Source organism: Nerophis ophidion, linkage group LG09, assembly GCF_033978795.1.
Source record: "Nerophis ophidion isolate RoL-2023_Sa linkage group LG09, RoL_Noph_v1.0, whole genome shotgun sequence".
NCBI lineage: Eukaryota > Metazoa > Chordata > Actinopteri > Syngnathiformes > Syngnathidae > Nerophis > Nerophis ophidion.
The window spans coordinates 23350731-23364725 of NC_084619.1; the positions used below are offsets into that span (position 1 = coordinate 23350731).

General features: G+C 42.7%; 2 protein-coding genes across 5 annotated transcripts in view; one reads left to right on the forward strand and one right to left on the reverse strand.

Annotated features, from left to right (window-relative positions):
• The window catches only part of jag1b (jagged canonical Notch ligand 1b), a 77127-nt gene extending 73080 nt beyond the window's left edge, over positions 1–4047 (forward strand). For both annotated transcript variants that reach the window (XM_061910580.1, XM_061910581.1), the window contains exons 24-26: positions 1806–1937; positions 2026–2167; positions 2435–4047. In XM_061910580.1, the coding sequence (XP_061766564.1) occupies positions 1806–1937; positions 2026–2167; positions 2435–2913 (753 nt within the window). In that variant the 3' untranslated portion in view covers positions 2914–4047. The remainder of the gene's footprint in view (positions 1–1805; positions 1938–2025; positions 2168–2434) is intronic.
• A 1439-nt stretch (positions 4048–5486) lies between these two features.
• Positions 5487–13995, reverse strand: part of slx4ip (SLX4 interacting protein) — a 65675-nt gene continuing 57166 nt past the window's right edge. For all 3 annotated transcript variants that reach the window (XM_061910583.1, XM_061910582.1, XM_061910584.1), the window contains 2 exons: positions 8414–8520; positions 5487–8336 (listed from right to left, as the gene is read on the reverse strand). In XM_061910583.1, the coding sequence (XP_061766567.1) occupies positions 7619–8336; positions 8414–8520 (825 nt within the window). In that variant the 3' untranslated portion in view covers positions 5487–7618. The remainder of the gene's footprint in view (positions 8337–8413; positions 8521–13995) is intronic.

The window sequence follows — 13995 nt, forward strand, 5'->3', positions numbered from 1 at the left end:
TTTAGTTGCATTACAGAAAATAAAGGACTTTATCACAATATTCTAATTTTCTGAGACAGTCCTGTGTGTGTGTGTGTGTGTGTGTGTGTGTGTGTGTGTGTGTGTGTGTGTGTGTGTGTGTGTGAATATATATATATATATATATATATATATATATATATATATATATATATATATATATATATATATATATATATATATATATATATATATATATATATATATATGTATATATATATATGTGTATATATATATGTATATATATATATATATATATGTATACCGTATTTTTGGACTGTAAGTCGCAGATTTTTTTTCATAGTTTGGCCGGGGGTGCGACATATACTCCGGAGCGACATATATGTGAAATTATTTACACATTAACGTAAAATATCAAATATTATTTATCTCATTCGCGGAAGAGACGAAGAAAATGTCAGCAATCGTCACACACACGGCAACCAATAAGAACTCGGCGGGGGAGGGTCAATGCAGAAGTGCATTGTGGGTCATGGGATGCTACTGCCGTAGCTATTAAAATTGATCATTTCATTGTTGGTGGTAACTTATAAAAACTGAGAAGGGCTGAGCAAAAACGGGATATATATGTATATGCATACCATACCAACTTATATATACGGTGGGGCAAAAAAGTATTTAGTCAGCAAATTCTCCTACTTAAAATGATGACAGAGGTCTGTAATTTTCATCATAGGTACACTTCAACTGTGAGAGACAGAATGTGAAAAAAAATCCAGGAATTAACATTGTAGGAATTTTAAAGAATGTATTTATTAATTATGGTGGAAAATACGTATTTGGTCACTTTAAACAAGGAAGATCCGTGGTTCTCACAGACCTGTAACTTCTTCTTTAAGAAGCTTTTCTGTCCTCCACTCGTTACCTGTATTAATGGCACTTGTTTGAACTTGTTATCTGTATAAAAGACACCTGTCCATAGCCTCAAACAGACAGACTCCAAACTCCACTATGGCCAAGACCAAAGAGCTGTCGAAGGACACCAGGAAAAGAATTGTAGACCTGCACCAGACTGGGAAGAGTGAATCTAGAATAGGCAAGCAGCTTGGTGTGAAAAAAGCAACTGTGGGTTCAATTATCAGAAAATGGAAGACATACAAGACCACTGATGATCTCCCTCGATCTGGGGCTCCACGCAAGATCTCATCCTGTGGGGTCAAAATGATCATGAAAACGATGATCAAAAATCCCAGAACCACACCGGGGGTGAATGACCTGCAGAGAGCTGGGACCAAAGTAACAAAGGTTACCATCAGTAACAAACTACGCCGACAGGGAATCAAATCCCCCTGCTTAAGCCAGTGCATGTCCAGGCGTGTCTGAAATTTGCCAGAGAGCACATTGATGATACAGCAGAGGATTGGGAGAATGTCATATGGTCAGATGAAACCAAAATAGAACTTTTTGGTATAAACTCAACTCGTCCTGTTTGGAGGAAGAAGAATACAGAGTTGCATCCCAAGAACACCATACCTACTGTGAAGCATGGGGGTGGAAACATGCTTTGGGGCTGTTTTTCTGCTAAGGAGACAGGACAATTGATCCGTGTTAAGGAAAGAATGAATGGGGCCATGTATCGTGACATTTTGAGCCAAAAACTCCTTCCATCAGTGAGAGCTTTGAACGGTTGACCAAATACTTATTTTCCATTTTTATTTTTGAATGCTGACTTTCTACAGCTGGCTTGTAAAACCTACTGCTACCTTGGCCCTCCTCTTTTACATTTGCATTAACATTTGCCTCATTTTCTTCCCCCGGGTGTGCAGAGCCTGACTGTGGAGAATGTTTGCAACCAGCTGAGGCGCTTGTACGTGGTCAAGAATTTCTCCTTGGAGCATTCCGTGTCCATAACCTGCGACCCCTCCTTTTCAGCAAGCAACGAGATCCACGTCTGCATCGTGAGTACCTCCTCCTTTACCTCGTCACCGCCACGCTCTTACCAAAGTGTCTAAATCATCGTGTGTGTGTGTGTGTGTGTGTGTGTAGTCGACGGAGGATCATCGCCTGGACCGCAGCCCCGTAAAAGAGATGACGGAGCGGATCATCGACCTCGTTAGCAAACGCAACGGGAACAACACCATCATCCCGTCCATCGTGGAGGTGCGCGTGCCAAGACCCAGCAAAACCGGTAAGAGCCACAAATCAAAGCGCACTTCCCAGACGTGCACACACTCGCACGCGGCGAGATCTCCACAAATTGTCAGGTGTAATTAAGTGGGGGAAGAATGCAGTCGTGACTGCGGACGGAAAGAGCCGAGCCGCCAACACTCCCACTTGTCTGCCATTCATCATTAGGGTGACGGCTGGAAGAATCCCCTCCCCCGCTCCTGCGTCGGAGGCCGTGTAGTTTTTCAAAGTTTGTGGAGTTGACTGACCGTAAACCCTCTGTCTCCAGACTACCTAGTGCCCCTCCTCAGCTCCGTCTTCATCGTCCTCTGGGTCCTCCTGCTCGTGTCCGTCCTGCTGTGGTGCATGCGGCGCCGGCGGAAACAGAGCAACCCGGCCGGCGCGTCGCCCGCCGGCTCCGAGGACAACACCACCAACAACGTGCGGGAGCAGCTGAACCAGATCAAGAACCCCATCGAGAAGCACGTGGGTCTGTCGGTGGCCATCAAAGACTACGAAAACAAGAACTCCATCATTGCCAAAATAAGGACAAATCACCCCGAGGGTGACGAGGACGACAAGGAGAGGCACCTCCAGAAGGGCCGCTTCGCCAAGCAGCCGGCGTACACGCTGGTGGAGCGGGACGAGAAGGCGCCGGCGTCCAGCGCCAACTCCACGTCCAGCAAACAGCCTAATTGGACTAATAAGCAGGACAACAGAGACTTGGAGACGGCAAACAGCATAAACAGGATGGACTACATAGTATAGCGGACAGCTGTGTTGCTGTGCAACCGAGCCTTAAACGCCTTCACACCCCGGCGGTGGGTGAACCAGGGGAGCTTTGGCACGCCGCGCGCATAAACTGTCGTGTCAGCGGCGACCCCGCAGTATTTCCATATAACCCCCGTGTTAATTTAAGTTCTGACAAGCTGGCTTACACTGGCAGTGACGCTCGCTTTGGTTGGCTGGAAAACACAAAGCACTGGTAAACACTTCACTGTATGTTACGTTTACTCCATTCTCAATCCAGGCCCCGCCCCCTTTTCTTCTTCACTTTGACTCGGAGGTCACGCGGAACCATCTCCTGGCAGATTTGTTGCACCGCGACCTAAAAAGCGTAGGGCGACGTTTTTAGTCTCCTTTCACTTGTTTGTAGTTTGGGGAGAAAGTGCCTTTCGCAGCTGCAGACGTCGAATGAGGAGAGGGAAAAAAGACCAGAAAAAAGAAACTTTATTATTTATTTTTATTTGAGGAGGGAGGGAGGGGGACAAGATGGGTTCAATGTCAGCCATTTGCTGCCAATATGAAGAATTTATGTCGATGTAGAACATGTAGATATGTACATTTTTTTTTTTATTAATCATTGTGTATATTTGATTTATTAATTTAATAATCAAGAGCCTTAAGATATCATTCCTTTCTATTTATATGTTCTGTTTAGTTTGAAGGTTTTGATAGCTGTGGAAGCTCATTTCTTTCAATGACCTGTTTTTTTTTTCTCCAATGTGTTTTATAAAAGCCAAATTTCAGAATTTCAAAGACCAGAATGGCCACTTTGGCCCAAGACTTTTGTTTAGTTTTGTTTTAACACATTTGACGTTTCTTTAAAATGTTGTTAGGACCTTTTGACTGAAGACAAGTCTGAATGAAAACAAAGTATTGTGGCTTTGGGGGATGATGGACACGATGGCAGACATTTTCCTCGCCATCTAACAGTTAACCAGTAAGGGAACAAAAAAAAAAAAACAGCCTCAAGTTTCTCTGACACATTTCAAAGATACACCAAGGCAGGTCACATGACTTTTGACTAACGATTGACTGATTCCTCGTCACTGAGTACTTGAAGAGCAGTTTGGCGATGGGAACACTGTAGAACCACAATAAATTCACTGCCTCCCTCGACTTAAGTCTGCATCGTTTTTGTGCACATTTCTTCTTTTAACGAGGCTCTTAAAGACAAACATGCTTTATCTCATTTGTTCACTTTGAGCTCACGGGGACTTTTCTCCCCAAGTTTTGACTTGCTATGAACCTGAAAACAATGTGTTGATCTGGCAATATTTTTTTTTGGAAAGTTGTATTTATTAAATATTTTGTATGAAAAGAGAATTAAAGATTTCTTTGTTCTGGAAAGCGTGTAACGAATCTTTTCCTCAATGCAATTGAGTCTTACACATTTTGCATTTGGAGCTGCTTAAGCACATTAACAACTTGCAGTTATAAATGTTGTTTAAATTATAATAAACTTTTATAAAACATAACTAAACATTCTAAGGTTACTTTGCCACAGTTTTGTTTTCTTACGATCAAACATTGCGCCAAACTAGTTTGTTTTCCCCGAGTATCATCCCGCTTTATTATGTTCAACATTTACAAATACGCAAAGAAGCAATAATAATCAAAACTAGTACAATAGAGCGTCAGGGGGTTGTAAACTCAATAAAGCAACTAAAGTAGAAATATATATATATATATATATTTTACTTTAGTTACTTTATACATACATATATATGTGTATATATGTATATATATGTATGTGTATACATATGTTTATATGTATACATATGTGTATACATATGTATATATGTATACATATGTGTATACATATGTATATATGTATACATATGTGTATACATACTGTATGTATATGTTTGTGTATACATATATGTATATACATATGTATGTGTATATATATGTATGTATGTGTATATATATGTATGTATATATATATATATATATATATATATATGTATATATATATATATATATATATATATATATGTGTGTATGTAACTTTAAATTTAATCGGCTAAACAGACTCAATAACTCCACGATGACGTTTTTGGTGAATTTGCGAAACTAAAAACAAAACAAAAAGACTCCCATTGTAAGTTAATAACACTAACACAGACACATGTCAGCTCATGCTAACAAATCTAGCTTGATTACATTACAATAGCACGTACAAACATGCACGGAAACACTCCTACCGACATCACACATGGGACGGGTTAGTAAGTATGAATTGTTTTAGTTGTATTGTAAAACCCACAAATGTTGTTTGGAGTGATGAAGAATCCGTTCGAGGAGAAACGCAATAGGTGAATAGCAAACGAAACCGGATATAGTTCCGGTTCAAGGAACAAAACAGGAAATGAATGCAGTGAGCAAACTTGTCCAAAAGATGGCGCCATAGTACTAACAATACCACAGCTTTTCAATTTCTCAGTTGGTGTTGAATACAAAACATACTGGCCATTAGCAAAGAAAAATCCATAAATTACCTGCACTGTTTTATGGGCTGCAGGGGATAAAGCGTCTAAAAGGAAAAAAAAACGATATATTTGTATTTTTATTTATTTCAATCATTTGTTATTGGCTGTTAAATGTGTTCATATTTTTGGACGTCTGGAACGGATTGGAACATTAAATTCATGATGTCCGTCATATCTTTTGGAAGGGGTTGCAAGTTACAAACGAGGTATTACCGCGTTGTAACAGAGGTGACAAAGTTCCTCTGCAAATTCTGGATTGAATGGATTGTCACCACGTCTTTACAACTTGCTTCTTTCTCCCATTTGGCTGCTGCGTGTTCCTCAGCTTTGATTACGTAAGCACCTTCTGAGGAATTCTGTTGGTTGGTGTCGTTGGACAGACGTTTACTGTCAAAGTTCTTGGAGCGTTAGGCTTCTGTACTGTGTGTGTGTGTGTGTGTGTGTGTGTGTGTGTGTGTGTGTGTGTCAGATATTAGGCGGATCATCATATATCACCACGCTTTCTTCCGAATGACGAAAAGGCAATTTATGTGCCTGTCAAAAATGTGGAGACGCTTGTTTCCTAGGAAAACGGATTTATTCCGATCATAAACCATCATTCAGTAGAACCGCGCTTTATTAAAAGTATATTACGAGGTGACATGTCATGGAAGAGCATCAAGGCGCTTGAATGAGACTCGGAGTCCTTATTGGATATCGTTGGGCTGCGGGGATCATTGCCAATGTGATGAATCCCTGACAGACGCTCGGCTGGTGTGAGGGTATCAACTCGCTGCTAGTTCTAGCTACCGTATTTCCTGGAATTGCCGCCGGGTATATAGTATGCGCCTGCCTTCAATTACTGCCGGGTCAAACTCGCTTCGCAAAATAATTAGCGCATGCTTAGTATTACCACCTCGTCAAACTCGTGGACACTTCCCCTGTCATCATTTTCAAAATGGAGGAGGCTGATTTCAATACCCGTAATTTGAAATCGCATAAGGGGAAGAAGATTAAGAGCTATTCAGTAGGATTTAAGGTCCAAGCTTACATCACACTCAAATTTTTACTGCATGCCTTTGGTAAGTGCCGGAGTGAGAAGAGGTTTTAAAATAATTAGCGCATGCTTACTTTTACCACATGCCTTTGGTAAGCGCAGGAGTGAGAAGAGGTTCTAAATTAATTGGCGCAAGCTTACTTTTCTCATATGCCTTTGGTAAGCGCAGGAGTGAGAGGAGGTTTTAAATTAATTAGCGCATGTTTACTTTTACCGCATGCCTTTGGTAAGCGCAGGAGTGAGAAGAGGTTTTGGAATAATTAGCGCATGCTTACTTTTACCGCATGCCTTTGGTAAGCGCAGGAGAGAGAGGAGGTTTTAAATTAATTAGCGCCCCGGCGACAATTCAAGGAAATACGGTACTTCCAAATCAAACTGCTTATATTTCAGTACAACGCATTGCATAAGGAAAAAAAATAAAACAAAATTCCTCTGCAGTTCACTCTGGCATTTAGTCAAATGTCCTAAGCAGTGGACAATTGACCCCCAAAAAAAACAATGTCCACATTTTGGGGGGAAAAAAAAGCCCTGTTGTGTAAAACACATGTCCACTATAGTTGTCAGGACGTTTTAAGACTGGTCTTGTTTGTTTCAGGAAGTACAGATTTGTGCATGAATGAAAATGGTGTACAAATGAAAAGTTTTTCAAAAAAACTGATCCGGAAAAACAGCAATCAATCACAGCAGAGCCTCAGCAGAGAAAGTGGACAGTTTTCAGACACGTAGGAGCCTAGGATTTCAGACTGAAAGCCATGACGTACTGCATGGCTCCTGCCTGTCTGAAATCCCCGATCTTTAACACAAAACCCGAGTCTAAACTCCAATTAAGGGTTTTTGCCTTTCACTCGCAAGCCTCTCTTGACCACCACTACTTATGGGTGGAGGCAGTCTGTTTCAAGTATTTGACAAAACATAACTCAAAAGGCTCATGTATCAATTATGTGTTCCGTAATGGGCCAGCATGTGTGGCTTTGTGTGAGAAGAATAGTAATTGTCGTAAGCGGTGTGTGTGTGTGTGTGTGTGTGTGTGTGTGTGTGTGTGTGTGTGTGTGTGTGTGTGTGTGTGTGTGTGTGTGTGTGTGTGTGTGTGTTGACTGCTGACACAATTTCACATCTATCTCTATGGCGTCAGGCATCTTTACCGTAGCTCCTCTGTCCCCCCTCAGGACCTCTTTAGTCGTCGTAATCTGGAGGTTCTGGGCACATTCTGACTTCCCTCCTCCCCGCCTGTGGATCTGGAACCAATAGAGGAGCCTGAGGATGCGAGCTTGACAGATAGGCCCCTCAGACTTGTGGCCAGCTTGTTTTGGTTCGTCTGTGCTGTGTTATTGCTTGTGAGGGGGAGCCTCTGGTCCCGTTTCCCTGGAGTAAGCAGCTCCACTTCCACTGTGGTTTTCTTGTACTCGGAGACTGGGAAAGCCTTGGACGCAGCCTCTGTTTCGTCTGGAGGAAGGGGCGTCAGAGGAAGAAGGTCCTGTTTGGATATTTGCGTGATGCACTCAGTGGACTGAGTTTGCACTGTGGCTGAAGGTCTCTGGAGGTCCGTCCTCTTGGCCTTCTGTGGGCGAGGGTCTTCTGCTGCATCGCTGGGCTTAGACCTCTTGCTCTGCCTGGGTCTTGGACTGGTTTCCCGTGGGCAGATGCCTACTGAGGCCAAGTTTGGGTTGATGCTTTGCGGAGGACAATTAGAAGGCGGCTGCTGATTGGCCCAGCCCTCGTTCTGAGAGCCCGGTACATGCTGCTCTATATTTGAAGGGGTAGTCCCGCCATGGTTGGACGCACTTTCTTTCGAGCTTCCTCCTGACTCTTCAGCGCAGTCTGTTTGCTGCTTCCCCCCACTGAGACCCCAGTGATCTTGCTGGACACTCGCTTTCTTGGCTCTGAACAAGACAAGTAGATACTCCAGCGTCCTGTCTGACTGGAAGGGTCGGAAAGTTCTGCATTAGATCATACTTACATCTTTTGAAGCGCAGTCTTCTTTATTTTTGCGGCGCAGTTGAAAGACTCTTGGATTTCTCCCTCTCTGGAAAAATATTCTGACCTGCTTTGTTCGCTCAGCTCGGTCTAGAGAGGACAAACAGAATCTGTGTAAACAAAAAATATTATCCCTGGCATCGCTCGGAAGATTCTGGCTCCACGGCGGAGAGCTGTCATTTTCTGGCAGCGTCGGACAGCAATAGTCTGTTGCAAGAAGCACAAAATCATAACTCGATTCCATCAAGACAAAACCCTTAATATTGCGTTATGAAAAAGGGCATTTATTCTTATTTGATACACATAAATGTCAAAAAGTTCAATTTCAGAGGAATCTTTGCTAATACCTTTTTGTAACATTTAGTAAAAGCTGACCTCAGTAGTTGTACAGTATTAGGTACAAAGAACTGTATTGGAGGCCCGGGGGACAATTTCAGTCAAACGTGTACCTCAGCATATTGTAGATTATTTCAATATTCATCCATCCATCCATTTCCTACCGCCTATTCCCTTTCGGGGGCGCTGGCGCCTATCTCAGCTACAATCGGGCGGATGGCGGGGTACACCCTGGACAAGTCGCCACCTCATCGCAGGGCCAACACAGATAGACAGACAACATTCACACTCACATTCACACACTAGGGCCAATTTAGTGTTGCCAATCAACCTATCCCCAGGTGCATGTCTTTGGAAGTGGGAGGACCCGGAGGGAACCCACGCATTCACGGGGAGAACATGCAAACTCCACACAGAAAGAACCTTCAGCCTGGAATTTAACCCAGGACTGCAGGACCTTCGTATTGTGAGGGAGACACACTAACCCCTCTGCCACCGTGAAGCCCATATTATTTCAATAAATCCATTATTATACACCTTTGCCTTGTAATGCATAACACAACACTCAGGGCCCTACAAACTCTTTTTTTCCCCCAAATATTTTTGTTTTCTGTTTTCATTTTCCAGAATTCTGTGTTTTACTATTTTTAGTGGTACAGTCTCCAAACGGTTTCTGCCAAGATCTGCGTAGTGAAAAGTGAACGAACATGGCGGGGCTCACTTTGATGCATTTTATGCTAAACTTAAAAGAAGAAACAAAAAGACTCACTTTAGCTTGGGTGGTAATAGGTGACAAAGCAAATAGCTGTTGGTGTAATGTATAATATATCTCATAAAAGGGGAACTGGGCAATTTTTTTCTAGTTTTGCCTATTGTCCACAGTCCTTATGAGACAAGAACATGTTTTTGTTTTTTTCATTCTAAAAATAGAAATGCAGCTAATGGGAGCAAAACATTCTGCCTGTCATGATCATGTTTACCGTAATTTCCGGACTATAAGGCGCACCTGACTATAAGCCGCACTAGCTAAATTTAGGGGAAAATACAGATTTCTCCATATATAAGCCGCACCCGACTATAAGCCGCAGGCGTTTTGATGTGTAATTACCGTAGTTATATAGGGGTTCCTGCTACCATGGAGGGGATTGTCGGGACAGAGATGACTGTTTGGGACCGCAAAGCGTCCAATTTATTAACAATAAATCTTTCAATCATTCAATCAAACTTTCACATCTTTGACATGGCAAACAGCATTCGTGCAGAGTACAAATAATACAACGGTGCAAAGTAATACAAAGTGCTCGCCTGTAACACGGCAGTAAAAGTGCAGTCTTCATGCTGCCGTCTCCAACGTCTCACCATTGATGTCGAGGGTACGTGCAGCAGCTCTATTTCCTTCTTTGACAGCCAGATCGATTGCCTTTAACTTAAAAGAAGCATCATATGCACTTCTCTGTTTGTTTTCCATATTGAGGGTGTTTGCATGAACACTTCCTTCGGGCAAACTGTCGCTGACGCTCTCCGACTCTTTGTTTTGCCCTCGTTACCTGGCGCCAGATGTTTGCCTCGGTCTCGCGCATCCTCGGTAGTGCGCGCCCCTGGTTACCGTAAGGCGCACCGTTGTATAAGCCGCAGGGACCAGAAGGAGGGGAAAAAGTAGCGGCTTATAGTCCGGAAATTACGGTAGTCATTTTCTGTTATTTTTGGACTCTCTGAGTTCCTGTTTTGTGCACTTCTGGGTTTGTTTTGGTTTCTATGGGGATTAATTGGGTTCACCTGCCTATGGTTAGTGGTCGGCACGCTTACCTGCAGTCTACCACTAATTTGAGAGCTATTTATTCACCTCGTCCTGGCTTCTTTGTTTGCTTATGCAACAAGTTACATGAGTATTGACTGTCTCTATTGTATGCTCTTTGATTTTTCGAGCAATAAATCATGTCCCTACCTGCAAGTCCTGTCCGGAGTGGTCCATTTGCACCCCAGAGGAGCGAACCTTGCAGCAAGCTGCGACCCTCTCGCACGTAACACTGCCTCTAAATCACTCTAAAAATGCATTTTTCATTTACTTTCCATAACCTGTATAATAACTAAGATGTAGCCACATTTTTATTTTTAAAAGCGAACACTGAGAAACTGTTTTTCTACCGTAGTAACACATCGACGGCATTAGCTAGAAGTAAGCTTGCTTCTGAGTCAGGAACTGAATGGCTTTTGAGTTTGTAATGCACAACACAATGTGATTGGTCACCAATCTGAACTGACTGAAAAACATGAACAATCATATTACAACATGATAAGTATTAGCCCACATTTCGTGTTTTTGTTTGTACACAGTGAGCTTGACAGTGTATGTAGTTGTACTAACACGCAGGATGTGCTGCGTGTATCATGATCAATATTATAGTCACTTACTCGATGGACAGTTGTCCGTTTGGTCAAGCTGGTAAGGAACGTTTTTTTCCTGTAGATTTTGGGTACATAGGTACAAATTCTTGTGTTTCGACAACGTTTTTTTTGTATAAGAAAGGTTGTTTACCTGCTAAGATTTTTTGGCTGACTCTTCAGCCAGTGTCAGAGTGGTTGTAGCTTCCTGGTGTGATGTGTCTAAAAACAGCTGACTGTAACAGCTGAGGGGGAATACCTGCCTCGCACACCTGGGACACTGTGATGGCCGAATCAGGGAATTTAATTTTGAAAGTTTTCTCTAACCTGTCAGCTGTCTTTAGCCAGTAACACCAGGAAGCTACAACTGCTCTAAAAAAGCTGAAATGTCAGCTGAAACTGTTAGCAGGTTAATTTTTTTTTTTTTAAAACCCCTCTCTTATACACAATGGTAGCGGGGGTATATATTTTAGCGTCCCGGAAGAGTTAGTGCTGCAAGGGGTTGTGGGTATTTGCTCTGTTGTGTTTATGTTGTGTTACAGTGTAGATGTTCTCCCAAAATGTGTTTGTCATTCTTGTTTGGTGGGGGTTCACAGTGCGGCGCATATTTGTAACAGTGTTAAAGTTGTTTGTACGGCCACCCTCAGTGTTACCTGTATGGCTGTTGATCAAGTATGCCTTGCATTCACTATGTGTGTGTAAAAGCCACGTATATTATGTGACTGTTTTATGGAGAAAAAGCAGATGTGACGACAGGTTGTAGAGGACGCTAAAGGCAGTGCCTTTATGGCACGCCCCCAATATTGTTGTCCGGGTGGTAATCGGGAGAATGCTTGTCCCGGGGAATTTTCGGGAGGGGCGCTGAATTTCGGGAGTCTCCCGGGATAATCGGGAGGGTTGGCAAGTATGTCTACAACATCCTTCAGTGGTCTTGTTGAGCTCCCTTCGCACAGCTCAGAGATTGTTTTAACTCCACAGTGGGCGAAAAGTGCATTTTGATACGGTTTTGTCATTTTCAACTGTCTGTAAGGCCGTGAATTCATTCAGGCTGAGTTTTGACTGGTGATTTGATGGAAAGAGAAAGAGAAGTGGAGGGCCTGTGTGCGGTGAGATAAGTGAAGTGACGTGAAGTGAATTATATTTATATAGCGCTTTTCTCTAGTGACTCAAAGTGCTTTACATAGTGAAACCCAATATCTAAGTTACATTTACACCAGTGTGGGTGGCACTGGGAGCAGGTGGGTAAAGTGTCTTGCCCAAGGACACAACGGCAGTGACTAGGATGGCGGAAGCGGGAATCGGACCTGCAAACTACAAGTTGCCGGCACGGCCGCTCTACCAACCGAGATATACCCCCCCCCAAGAGAGATGCGTGGGCTTTATGAGTGTTCGACCCATGCGATTAACTAATGAATACATCTTTCATTGCAACAGATGCTGAGTAACCTGTGTGCTTGATATTTGAGAAGAAATTAGCTAACAACAACCAAATGTAACATTGAAAACATTTTTAAAACAAGCACTCAATATTTTCTCAAAAGTAGTAATAACTAGTAATTAAATGGGAACTTTTTGAAAGTAGGTACACGTGTTAAACAGTGGCTGTCCCTACGCAGCTCGGTCCAACACCAGCTAGAATCTAATTGACCATCACACATCCCCACTGATTGAGATTTAAATTAAGCAGTGCTGGCCGTTGAGCTGAAAAATGTGAAAAAGTGAACTCGCTATGCAGAGCAGATTTTAAAGTGTTAGTGAGATCTACACAACGTACTATTGCACCTCCACACTGGGTAGCATCTGCTACACACACTGCACTTCTGTTTGTTGTATTGTGGGAATGATCAAAGATTAAATTAAAAAAAAAAAAAAAAAAGATTACAGCTTTTAAAAGTTAATAAGTTGTGATATGTATTACGGCTGAAAATTATTTTTAATTAGTGTCAAAACACCTGTTTTGATAGAAAAGGTTGCCGATTATTCTATAGATCAGCCATCAGTAGAAGCATTTAAATCGCATCTTAAAATTAATTTGTATACTCTAGCCTTCAAATAGACCCCTTTTTAGCCCAGTTGATCTGCCGTTTCTTTTATTTGCTCCTCTGCCCCCCTCTCCCTTGTGGAGGGGAGGTGGGACACAGGTCCGGTAGCCATGGATGAAGTGCTGGCTGTCAAGAGTCGGGACCCGGGGTGGACCGCTCGCCTGTGCATCGGTCGGGGACATCTCTGCGCTGCTTACCCGTCTCCGCTCGGGATGGTCTCCTACTGGCCCCACTATGGACTGGACTCTCACTATTATGTTAGATTCACTATGGACTGGACTCTCACTATTATGTTAGAGCCACTATGGACTGGACTTTCACAATATTATGTCAGACCCATTCGACGTCCATTGCACCCAGTCTCCCTTAGAGGGGGAGAGGTAGCCCACATTTGTGGTCCTCTCCAAGGTTTCTCATAGTCATTCTCATCAACGTCCCACTGGGTTGTGAGTTTTTCCTTGCCCTTATGTGGGAGCTGAACCACGAATGTCGTTTTGGTTTGTGCAGCCCTTTGAGACACGTGTGATTTAGGGCTATATAAATAAACATTCATTTACTGATTGATTGATCACCAAATGGCGGACCAAGTTACTGCCTTCTCCAGACCGGTGACCAATTAAAGTCAATGGAAAATATAATATGAAAATATTGTGAACCAAACACAGATCCTTCGAGACGTATCCACAACAAATCTGATGTAAGAGTGTGAAAAACAACAGAGCTTAGAGCCAAGGATGAAAGATGTATAACAGTAATGACATATTCGTATACAGCACACAACGTGCTCATGAGTGTTCACTCAGGA